At 35.3% G+C, this 12280-nt stretch overlaps 1 protein-coding gene across 4 annotated transcripts; it reads left to right on the top strand.

Annotated features, from left to right (window-relative positions):
* The first annotated feature begins 1344 nt into the window (after positions 1-1344).
* On the top strand, positions 1345-11599 carry LOC114191075 (RNA helicase family protein). 4 transcript variants are annotated; one of them, XM_028080234.2, is made up of 16 exons: positions 1345-1709; positions 2333-2478; positions 4961-5060; positions 5134-5346; positions 5483-5578; positions 5874-6149; positions 6818-7021; positions 7123-7278; positions 7570-7662; positions 8292-8506; positions 9296-9455; positions 9655-9928; positions 10020-10212; positions 10324-10510; positions 10661-11029; positions 11280-11599. In XM_028080234.2, the coding sequence occupies exons 1-16, from the start codon at positions 1428-1430 to the stop codon at positions 11406-11408; spliced, it is 3093 nt and encodes a 1030-aa protein (XP_027936035.1). In that variant the 5' UTR covers positions 1345-1427; the 3' UTR covers positions 11409-11599. The 4 variants fall into 4 exon arrangements, with proteins under 4 accessions (XP_027936035.1, XP_027936036.1, XP_027936037.1 ...); XM_028080235.2 differs by lacking the exon at positions 1345-1709 and having other exon boundaries at positions 5139-5346; XM_028080236.2 differs by lacking the exon at positions 1345-1709 and having other exon boundaries at positions 2337-2478; positions 4957-5060; positions 5139-5346.
* The last annotated feature ends 681 nt before the right edge of the window (positions 11600-12280 follow it).

The raw sequence follows: 12280 nt of genomic DNA, 5'->3' as shown, positions 1-12280 counted from the left end.
GATGCAAGGTATATTAGGATTAACATTGATGCAGGAAATTATCGGGATGGTTTAATTCCAACTAAGTATACTCTTTATGGTGAAGTATGACTGTTGGTATAAGCAATGAAGATGTGTTTATTTTAATCCGATGTACATTGTCAGACTAATGAAAATAATATGTCTTGGAAAGTCTCACATCACTTAGGATAAGCTAGGAAGTAGGTATTATTGACTATATAATAGACTTTAAGTCCATGATGTTTCTTGCTCCACTTAAAAGCATTTTAAGCTTGTATTTGACTTTTCTTATACTCTTGTAGTAGAGTGTCGTAAGATTTGGTTAAATTATTGTTTTGGAAAATATGGGTGTACTTGGGACTAAAGGGCATGGGAGGGTAGTCTACATGTTGTACAAATTTTTACATAGTGTTATTCTCTAGTTGTTATTAGACAATTGTCGTGGTTTGTCTTCGGTCTAAGGGTTTCCACGTTATATTGTTTGTGTTAACCTTATTTATTTGTTAAAATGATGATTCTTGGGGTTAAAGACAATGATGTTCTTAATTGATGATGCGTTTTTTTCCAACAAGTGGTATCATATCCAGGTTACAAGGTGGACAATTGCTAAGGGAAAGATTGTTCTGAGTTGCACAATTATCATGTGGCAGAGGTCAAGTGGACTGAATTACAATCCAAGAGTGGGATTCCTAGTGGTTACAAGTTTGATTCTCGATGGACAATTGTTAAGGGGGAGACTGTTGCGGGTTGCATAATCGCAAATGATAGGTGGGTCAAATTACAATCTAATAATGAGATTCCTAGTGGAACAATTGTTGAGATTGTTTGTGCCTTGACTAATAGCTAGCTTTTGGTCTAGTGGTAAACACTCAATCCAACAATTGATATTAAATATGTTTTTGATCCCTTAACTTTCATTGGATTGAAATTAATATTTATTTGAAACGTTAGACCAATTTAATCAAATTTTGTTAAGTTTATTTAACGTTTCAAACACGTTTGTCAACTAACATTAAAGTAGAAATATGTCAAACCGTATAAAAAATCCAAATGTATTGTTAAACATGTTTGTTTGAAATGTTAAATAAACTTAACATAATTTGGTTAATAAGATTAAATTCACACATTTCTAAAATTAAGAGACTAAATTTAAAAAAAAATTAAAAAAATAATTCATATTTAAAAAAAAATAAAAGATCAAAAATATATCTAACTCATTCTTTTACTACAATGATTTATAAAATCTAAGGTAAATCTTAATTTTCGTAAGAAAAAGTAATTTATCTTGTTCATATTTATTTGCAAGCCCATGCCGTGAAACCGTTAGCTCACTGTGTGTGCCCAACACGTAGCATTTCGCATTTCAGAGTGTTCCCAAAAGCAAACGTTTAAGGCCAATGTTCCACTCTCAACTGTCTCTCATATAAATGCGTAGCAACCTTTTGCGCCCTACTTTCAACATATCCCATCGTAGCCTCGCTTTCCTGCACCTGCCCTCACCCAAATCTTTCCTCGCCAACCTTCCGATTTCCTCCTCCGTCATGGCCTACCGCCCCAACTACCAAGGCGGCGGCCGCAGGGGAGGATCCTCCGCAGCCGGTCGAGGAGGCGGCCGCCGTGGAGGTGGTGGAGGACGCGGCGGACGCGGCGAGCAAAGGTGGTGGGACCCTGTTTGGCGCGCCGAGCGCCTCAGACAACAACAAGCCGAGGTGAATTCGAATTAAAGTTTAAGCTAATTAATAATTTTAACTGTTGTCAATGTTCCAAGTTTATTACTATGATTATTATATTATATTATCATGATTAGTAGTAGTTGTTGTTGTAGTATCTATTGTGGAAAAAAACTGTTAGATATAGTTCTTTAGCTGTCTGTGCTGTTGTTGGATTATGAGTGAAGTTGCAAGTTTCACCTCTGTCATCTACACATCCTTTTTCCTAAACCCTAAACCTGAACCCTCCTTTAATGCTGTTTTGTCAATGCATGAAGTTTATTATTACTATGAGTATCAGTGGTAGTTGCTTTTGTGGAAAAATAATGTTTCGATACAGTTCTTTAGGTGCTATTTGCGTTGTCTGATTAAAACAAGTTTCACCTTGATAATCTGGGAAATCCTTTTAAACAAACCTCTATTATGCAGATTATCTAAGTAAGTCTCTCTGATCTTGAATGCAGCAGTACTGTATAGACAGTTCGTATGGAGCTGTATTTAAGTTTTTTTTTTTTCTTTTCTGTTGTGTTTGATAATGGGCACTGCAAGTTCCGTAGTGCTTTTGATTAATATTTTTTGTTTAGTTTTTGTATGAATATTTTTCGTTTTTTTTTTTTTTGCAGAAGGAGGTGCTAGACGAGAATGAGTGGTTGGATAAGATAGAGAAAATGAAACGAGGAGGGGAGCAGGAGATGGTGATTAAGCGTAACTTTAGTATTGCAGATCAGAAAACCCTAGCTGATATGGCCTATCAGCATGAACTCTACTTGTATGTTTACTAGATACTTTTAATTGCTTCATCATTTATCGTGATAGTTAACTGGAACTTTGATTTCAATTTTGTATTTATGATGTTTTACTATGACTGAAGAGGTACAGTTGTTGATAAGAAAAAGAAAATGAGCATGGACAATGGCACCTGAATCCTGTTATACACCTAGAGAGAGAGATAGAGATAGAAGAGAGAAAAGAGATAATGGGTAATAGTGACTAGAAGAGAGATAGAGAGAAAATGAGAGTGTCAACTAGGTGCATAGACTGCTGTTGTAGGTGTTTATGTATCATTCCTCATGAGAAAATCAATGCTTGATTGGGATTGATGGCATACAGGCATATGTAAAACAAACTGTGTCTGGGACTCTACTTGGTTGTTATTTATATGCGTGCCTTGTGGGAGAAGGTTTTTGTAGTTTATTGACACTCCTGGTTTTCTTTGTGAAATGGACTCCTCATTATGGAGCAAATTTGTTTGTCCTATAATGATGTTTTCTTTTCATTCTAATATCACATGAATTGAAGTATTTAACTTATTTCTCATGATAGTTTCCCTTTTTTCTGGCTAATGTTTGACTCCACTTTGGTGTTTGGTTGTAGTTTGGTTTGATGTTACATTAATGTTGTTTTGTGAATTAGGAATGTTCCAAGTTTGGGTTCTGTTTGAGGATTAGACTACCAAACCATACTGCATATTCTGTGAAATTCACAAGCCCACTCTGATTTCTGATGAATTGAACAAGGCTGTGTACCATAAAAGTAGGTCACTGAGCAGCAGATGCAATGTGGACATAAATTTTCAGTTTAACAACTTGCAGACTTATTGTATAGATTTTCAGCTGTAACAGGGAAGCAACTCATTTTAAACAACGGTCCTATTATGGGATTATTTTGTTAGAAACAAGATAAGTGAAATGACCTTGTGTTGAAAATTGTGAATGTTCATGGTAGGCTAAACTGCATGTAATGGTGGCCATTTTGGGATTTGACGCTGGAATCAAGCAGTCCACAACAAGACTTAGGTGCCACTATCACTTTGTAAACGTAGTATATTTAAATTTAAAATTGAAGCATAAATTATTGGCTTAATTTTCCCTCGTAACTGTGGTCTGGACATTTTTTTTAATTGTAAATTTGTAATGAGCACTGAACCAAATGGTACTGCCAACGTTGTTTGGTTTGAATTTGTTTTAGTGCTGTACTTGGTCCAGCCAGTTTTTGGGCTTCCTTAGGGTGCATATTGTACTTATCATGGTTGTCTCATGCACTATCATGGGATGGCGGAGTGGCCAACCCCTGCTCTTGAGGATTTTTTTGCAGACCGGCTTGTTGTAGCAGCTGTCATGCTACCATTTGCTGTTGATATTTCAGAAAGTTGCAACCAGAAGTGGGTTTTTTCGTTAAATTGAATGTAAAAATACCGTGAAACAAGTGTTATTATAATTTATAGGGGGTGACAACTAGTAGAAACATTTATTAAGTCTTAGCCTTTCCGCTTGTCAATCTCCTTTCATTGTATAGCCTGTCGAGAGTACCTGCAGCTTCTTTTCTTGGGTGATCTATTTCTCTGAAAGAATGGGATGGGAGAAACTTATTTGGTTTCTTAGGCTTTTGGGGTCGGTGAGCCTTAGGCATGAGCATAAAAGCCCACCTCTACCCTAAACAGACTATGATTTTATGTTTTGCCTTTTCATCAATCTTATAGTATGTTATTATTAGACTGTAGGATACTCTAATATTTAAGAACACTTAAACATTAACCCATAATTTTATGTTAAAAATATTATATAATAGAGATACAATATATACCAAGTGAAGTTGAGCTGTGTCCATTTCTTCCCCACTGCTTTGACTTCATTCATACGCTTGTCAGCTCAGTTAATATATAAATAAAAATTGTAGTAATTAAATAGAATTAGTATAATAAATGTAGTAACTGAATTATAACAATAATGAACTAAATAAAACATAATAGATAAATTAATAAAAAGTAACTAAAATATAATAAACTAAATAAAACACAATATAATAGAATAGGCAAAATAATAAAAAATTCAAATAATGTAATAATACGAAATATATATAATAGCTTAATGTGTAAAAAGAATATGAAAACTATTAAACAATACATATATTGTTATGTAATGCAAACTATATATGTGTAAAAGTCTAAAAGATGATAATAGTGGTCATCCCACCCAGCTGCTGCTATCCAGTATTGATTACTATGGTACTTACACTAACAATATTATGTTGGTATCTAAAAGTGTGGGCTAGGCAACTATAATATAACATGTTACATAAATGTTTAAATTCCTAATTATGATTAAATTTGTGGAAATAACATTTCTGGCATAGAATATGCTACATACTGAACATAGATTTAATGGTACTTGTTGTGAACATGCGAGCTTAATCTGATTTTTCTATTTTAACTAACATCTTAATGGCTTGACTTGTACTTTGGGCAAAGAAAGCCATGCTTACAGTAAAGGGAAGATTCTCGTTGTTAGCAAAGTTCCATTGCCTGATTATCGTGCAGATCTTGATGAGCGTCATGGATCAACACAGAAGGAGGTGGAGTGTACCAGTCCTATTTCTACTTCTTTCTGCATGTAGAATTGTACTAACTATGTTAAGTTTTTGGCAGATTAGAATGTCCACTGACATTGAGAGGAAAGTAGGAAACCTTTTGAATAGTTCACATTCAATGGGTGCAGCGCCCTCTAGTTCGCGCTCTGTGTCAACTGACCTTGGACCTAAACAATCTGCAATCACTATAAAAACTGTTTCTTCACAACAGACTGATACTTCAAAGGAGAAACTTAGTGTTGAGCTCAAAGAAAAGCAAGAACTTGTACAGGTAGATAAGCATTTGGGAGTAATTTGATCAGAATCCAATATCATTTGTTTGCAATTTGCATCTATTGTGCCAATTACTTGACTGCTTTATGTTCTATTTTAAACTTATATGAGGATTGGATATTATTTATATACAGGCAAGTGATAGCTTGAAGGAAATGAAATCATTTAGGGAGAAGCTTCCTGCATTTAAAATGAAGTCTGAGTTTCTAAAAGCCGTTCAAGAAAATCAGGTTAGCAGATATTTCTTATCTATCGTGACAAAAATGGCTTATTTACCATAGTTTATTGACTTGATTCATTTAGTAAGTCTGTAGGAAATAATATCTATAGATCTTAATGGAAATAATGAGGGTCAAACTTCAATACTAGATTTGTGGGTCGAGTAAATTGTGAATACTAATGATACATCGTCTGTTTGGACTTCTTTTTCCTTCTTTGTTTATTGCTGATCCTGACTTATGATCAGTTGAAGTCATTATTGCTTTGGCTCTGCAACATCATAAAATCTGGCTTGTGTTTGCACAGGTATTAGTAGTTTCAGGAGAGACAGGTTGTGGTAAAACAACACAGTTGCCACAATTCATTCTAGAAGAAGAAATATCGTGCTTGCGTGGAGCTGATTGCAACATAATTTGCACTCAGCCTCGTCGGGTGTCTGCTATATCTGTTGCAACTCGAATATCTTCTGAGAGAGGTGAGAGTATTGGAGAAACAATTGGATATCAAATCCGTCTTGAATCAAAACGTTCTGCAGATACGCGCCTGCTTTTCTGCACCACCGGTGTTTTACTTCGGCAGTTGGTAATATTTGATTCCTCTAAAACTGAAAGTATCCTGTTTTAAGATTCCAATTCCTTTCCAAACTAGTTTATGTATAGGTCTTTCTTCTATTGCCTCTAATTGGTAGTTGCCCGAGGTTTTGATGTTCCTTATGCTATTTACCCTACATTTTTCTTTGGCAAGGGTGGGGAGGTTGGATGTCACTTACTTATAGTAGCTATAAACCCATTTTATAGGCCGCCTTCTAATAGGGCAAGCTTTTGACTTATGTGAGAGTTGGTGATGATTTTGTATAATGGTCAGAAATTTGTTTCCTGCTGTCACCATTATTCCAAATAAAAGAAAAATGAATTTCAGCAATAGGTTTGTTTGTGATCTTAGTCATAAAAGCTCATCTAAGAAGTTAAATATAAATTTGTAAAACTAATCATGATCCTTCACCTTTTAGTTGAAATTTTTGGGACAGTTTTTTATTGCAAATTATGAAGTGGTGCTTGTATAGATCAAAAAGTAAAATTCATTTTATGAATAAAGGCTAGAATAGTTAGGTGATCTAGACTGGTCTGAAACTCAATTGGAAAGAGGTAAATATACTGTTCAGAAATTTGCAGCTATATCATGGGATGTTGTTATATTCTTCCATGCAACTAGTGGCTTTGACTTGTCTTTACTGTATTTGTGTTTAATAGGTACAAGACCCAGACTTGAAAGGTGTTAGTCATTTGCTGGTGGATGAAATTCATGAAAGAGGCATGAATGAAGACTTTTTAATTATAATTTTACGTGACCTTCTTCCACGACGTCCAGATTTGCGTCTCATTTTGATGAGCGCCACTATTAATGCTGATTTGTTCTCTAAATACTTTGCAAATGCCCCAACAATACACATACCGGTATGCATTATTTTTTATTTCATATTATGAAGGTTTTTTTTATTTTTTATTTCAATACAAATTAAATATCCCCTTTTATTTTCTTTGGGCATATGTGCCAGGGATTTACTTATCCTGTGTCAGAATACTTCTTAGAAGATGTGTTGGAGAAAACTCGATACAGCATCAAGTCAGATTTTGACAATTATGAGGGGAATTCAAGGAGGAGAAGGAAACAACAGGATTCAAAGAAGGATCCCTTGACTGAAATGTTTGAGGCATGTATATTTGAACTATCAATCTATGTATTTACAATCTTCATAATAAATATAATGTCCTGTTTTGATAAATAAAAGAGACTTAAGGTTGATGAACATTTTTGGTATGAACTTTCTAGAAACTTAAAGTATTTACTAATCTTTTCTATGAATAAGTTATTTATTCTATTTCTTGTTCATTGTGATTTTCTCCTTATGTGTTGCCTGTTTCTGTTACTAATTGATTCACCTCTCCTGTAATCACAGTATGAATAAATGTACGTAAGATGCTCACACATCTCGTTATTTCAGGATATAGATGTAGATACTAATTACAAAGATTACAGCTTGGGTGTAAGAAAATCTCTTGAAGCTTGGTCGGGTGTGCAGATTGATTTGGGATTGGTACGTGTGTTCACTTTATTTTGTCAGATCAATCTGTGTTTTATGAATTTAATTTGCCAGCAGTTGGGTAAATCTCTTTCATCTTTCTCTTTTGTCTTAGAAACTTTGTATGAATTTATCTGGTCAAGATGCATCAGATGTTTGAACTTTTTTGCTGCATATGGAGTTAAAGTCCTTTGAAACAATGTGTTTGGGAGAATTGTGTTGTATACTTCATCTTATATATAGAACGAGTTCATCTTACGTATAATTATTTCAACAATTGTGTTGTATCAGTTTGGAAGGACTAACTTCAGGGATAATTTACAGCTATTAACTACGGTAGTATGATATGCTATAGTTGACTAATATTCTAACATTTGCTAACGAACCTAGATAAGTATTCCAACAATCCTCTACTTAATTTTCCTCTTGCATTGAATCGTGCATTCAGTGACAGTATCCTTTGTTGCTACTATTGCTCTGTTTCTTACTGTTTTTGTCACGTATGTGGCTGTACACATCCATTGAAATTTCATCTTGCATTTTTAGTAAGGTAGCATATTGTTTACCCTATTCCTTTTTTTTTCTCATGTTGTGGCATCCTTTTTAAAGTGTGCCTGTGTCATTCTATTACTATAATGTTTCAGGTAGAGTCTACAATCGAATATATATGTCGGAATGAAGGTAGTGGAGCAATTCTTGTATTTCTCACTGGCTGGGATGAAATCTCTAAACTACTTGACAAACTTAAAGGAAATAACTTACTTGGAGACCCTCACAAGTTTTTGATCCTTCCTTTACATGGCTCAATGCCAACTGTCAACCAATGTGAAATATTTGATCGTCCTCCTCCAAACAAGAGGCAAGCATGTTTCTTTTGTCAATTTCATTGTATATCGTCTTCCATTTTAGAAATATGCTTGGAGAAGTTCATGGGTAGAAAGTTAACATGCTCTATAGATAAGTGGGGTAAAGATCAAGCCAGAAGCCAAACTACATATTGGACTTGAATGGGGGGATCTGGTGAATGTAGACTGGTTGATCTAGTTTCCTTTGTTTAATTTTCAGGGATTTTCCCTGTATAAACTGTACTATTGCTAACTCACCAAATTCAGAAGTAGCTTAAGATAGATTCCAGGAGAAAGTACTTTGTTTTTATTCATAAGAAAAGCTTAGGTTGGCAAGAAACTTAAGTTGTCCTCAAAATATAATAATTTGGAGAAAGGCTGCAAAAGTTTCAGCAGATTAATAATAATATACTTGAAACTGAATATTATTGTGCATTAGTGTCAATTTGCGGAATTTAACAATTGATGTATGATATAATGAAACATGTTAATTGCTAGAGGAAGATTGTTTCCGGGAAATAATATTGTTATAAGGTGTGGCTGTTCATTAACTTGAAATAACCATGGGAAATTAGGTACCTATTGAATAACCATTCATTAATTGCATAGTCTAAACTCTTGGAAAACCTAACTTCTTGCATTGATATTGTTTTCTGCTTTGTTTTGTGATTTTATGTATTGATACTGTAATTGGCTTTTTGCTTTACTGAATATCCATCAAATGATCTTTTAAGATGTGAGGTATTTTTCTCTCTTGTATATTTTGTTTTCTTGACATTTGATTGTTATTTTTGCTGTTGTAGGAAAATTGTTCTAGCAACAAATATTGCTGAGAGTAGCATCACCATAGATGACGTTGTGTATGTCATAGACTGTGGCAAAGCAAAGGAGACCAGCTATGATGCTCTAAATAAGCTTGCCTGCTTGTTGCCATCGTGGATTTCAAAGGCTTCAGCTCATCAGGTATTGAAGTTGTTCAATATATTTTTCACAGCATATTTATTGCTTTCATTGAACATGTGACTCTTCAGGCTGAGCCCCTTAGTTGTTAAACATTGTATTTGACTCTAATCCCCCTGCTCCCCTCCCTTTGCCATTTCCAAAGATAAAAGACGGAGAAACATGCAATGTTTTACTTTTACTAATTGGTAGACTTTTTCAGAGACGTGGACGTGCTGGTCGAGTGCAACCTGGAGTTTGTTATAGGTTGTATCCAAAACTGATCCATGAAGCAATGCCTCAATACCAGTTAGCTGAAATCCTCCGAACACCTTTGCAAGAGTTGTGCCTTCATATTAAAAGTTTGCGGCTTGGAACTGTGGGATCATTTTTAGAAAAGGCACTTCAACCACCAGATCCTTTAGCTGTTAAGAATGCTATTGAACTTCTTAAAACAGTTGGGGCATTAGATGAACACGAGGAGCTCACTCCACTGGGTATATTATGCTGAATAAGTTTGTCTCCTTAAGCTATATAGAGTCTAGACTTGGGATGTTATCTGAGGCTTAGCTAATTTGATACTTACAGGTCGCCATCTTTGTAACATACCTTTGGACCCAAATATAGGAAAGATGCTTCTCATGGGCTCTATCTTCCAGTGCCTCAATCCTGCCTTAACTATTGCTGCTGCTCTTGCTTACCGCAACCCGTTTGTCTTACCCATAAACAGAAAAGAGGAAGCTGATGCGGCAAAACAATCTTTTGCTGGTGATTCTTGCAGGTAAGTCCATCATATTGTGCTGGAAAATTGTTCCTTTTAGTGGTGCTCATTCAAATTTTACTGCATATCACGCTAGTGCTCAATTATAATATAAATATAATTTTGACTCAGTGATCACATAGCCCTTCTCAAAGCTTTTGAAGGGTGGAAGGATGCAAAGCGAAGTGGGAATGAGAAGCAGTTTTGTTGGGATAATTTCCTGTCCCCTGTAACCTTGAGGTTGATTGATGATATGAGGATGCAGTTTCTTAATTTATTATCTGACATTGGATTTGTTGACAAGTCCAGGGGACCTAATGTAAGCCAATAGTCTCTATTGCTTTTCTTTTCAAATAAAATACTTATACCCATGTTTCCCCCAGTTTAGTTTCCCTCTCTTTCGAATGTATGGCTAAATTCTGAACAAGTATTAGGAAAAGGGTTATCAAGCACAATGATGTCTTTGCAGGCTTACAACCAGTACAGTCACGATTTGGAGATGGTTTGTGCAATTCTTTGTGCCGGGCTGTACCCCAATGTTGTGCAGTGCAAAAGAAGAGGAAAAAGGACAGCATTCTACACTAAAGAAGTAGGGAAGGTTGACATCCATCCTGCTTCTGTTAATGCTGGGGTTCATCTCTTTCCTCTGCCCTACATTGTGTATAGTGAAAAGGTGAAAACAACCAGCATCTATATTAGAGACTCTACGAATATTTCAGATTATGCCCTACTTCTATTTGGTGGTAATTTAGTCCCCAGCAAAAGTGGTGAGGGCATTGACATGCTTGAAGGTTACCTTCATTTCTCTGCTTCAAAAAGTGTTATCGACTTAATAAGGGTAATGTTCCCCCTGACTTTTCCCAGCAAATCTCTTATGTTTTGGCTTTATAACTTAAAGAAAAGATCTCACAATGATTATTTGTTACAAAAGCAAATGTATATATAGTAAAATCTGTAGTTCATTCAATTTCTAACCAAGTGCTATCATTGGATTTTATCCTCTAAAGTGCACTCCTCGCTTTAGAGGATCCTAATCCTATTTTACCTATACTTGAGCATAACAATCTCTCGGTAATGGAATAATGCAGAAATTACGTGGGGAGCTTGACAAGCTTCTGAACAGAAAAATTGAAGAACCTGGATTTGACGTTTCTTCAGAAGGAAGGGGTGTGGTTGCCGCTGCTGTTGAGTTACTGCACAGTCAAGTCATTAGATAATTTATTTTCCAGGGCTCAATCATGCTGTTCTAAGTCCTGCCATTCATTAAATAGTATATTTAGCATAAAATTTTGCGATTTTGGTAAAGTTTTTATTGATTGCTAGCATTAGTATTTATCTAGAATATTTATGTGCAATATCTGATTTCCTTGGTTAAAAGGAAGATAGCAATGGGAATGAGTTTACCCAACCAAGGTTTTGTTTAAATAGGTTTGGCCTTTTTAAAATTTCAAAGTACAGATTTAAATATGACTGCTTGTGTAACTTATGTATTATAATAACACTTTATTTTAGAAAAAACTATCAGAATATCTTTAAATAAATTTATTGCCGTGATTTTATTTATAGATGAACATATTTAATACTTAAAAAAGAAAGTGTTAAATGATATTGGTTCAATTTTAGTAGGGTTACACCAATTCTCAATATTAGGGATGTCAAATCGGGTTCAACTCAACTGGAAAAGGCAAGTCGGGTTACATATTTGAACCCATTAATTCGTAAGAACTTTGCTCGTAGGGCCATAAGACTGGCTAACTCAACTGATCCGTAATTTTTATTTTTGTCCTAATCTTTCTTCGTCAATCTTTGTTGAGCTGTGTTCATTCTTCAAGCTCTATAGGTTCTTCTCCAATGTATTCACGGAGTGCGACTCCAGTAGCACCGACAGTGACCTCACCATGACGACATCCTGATCCACGATGACTTCACTCATGGCGGCATCACCTACGGTGAAACCCACATCGTAGACGTAGAGCACGACTCCGACGACTCTCTCAGTACAAGTGCGACTCTGAACACTTTTCTTAGTGGCGACCTCACCTATAACGACGATACTCACAGCGACATTGATTCAATTCTTTTTCCTCAT

The sequence above is a fragment of the Vigna unguiculata genome, chromosome 7 (assembly GCF_037176805.1).
Source record: "Vigna unguiculata cultivar grain cowpea cultivar isolate G323 ecotype 2 chromosome 7, ASM3717680v1, whole genome shotgun sequence".
NCBI lineage: Eukaryota > Viridiplantae > Streptophyta > Magnoliopsida > Fabales > Fabaceae > Vigna > Vigna unguiculata.
Note: the sequence above shows the minus strand (reverse complement) of the source record. Positions and strands in the feature narration are given on the sequence as shown.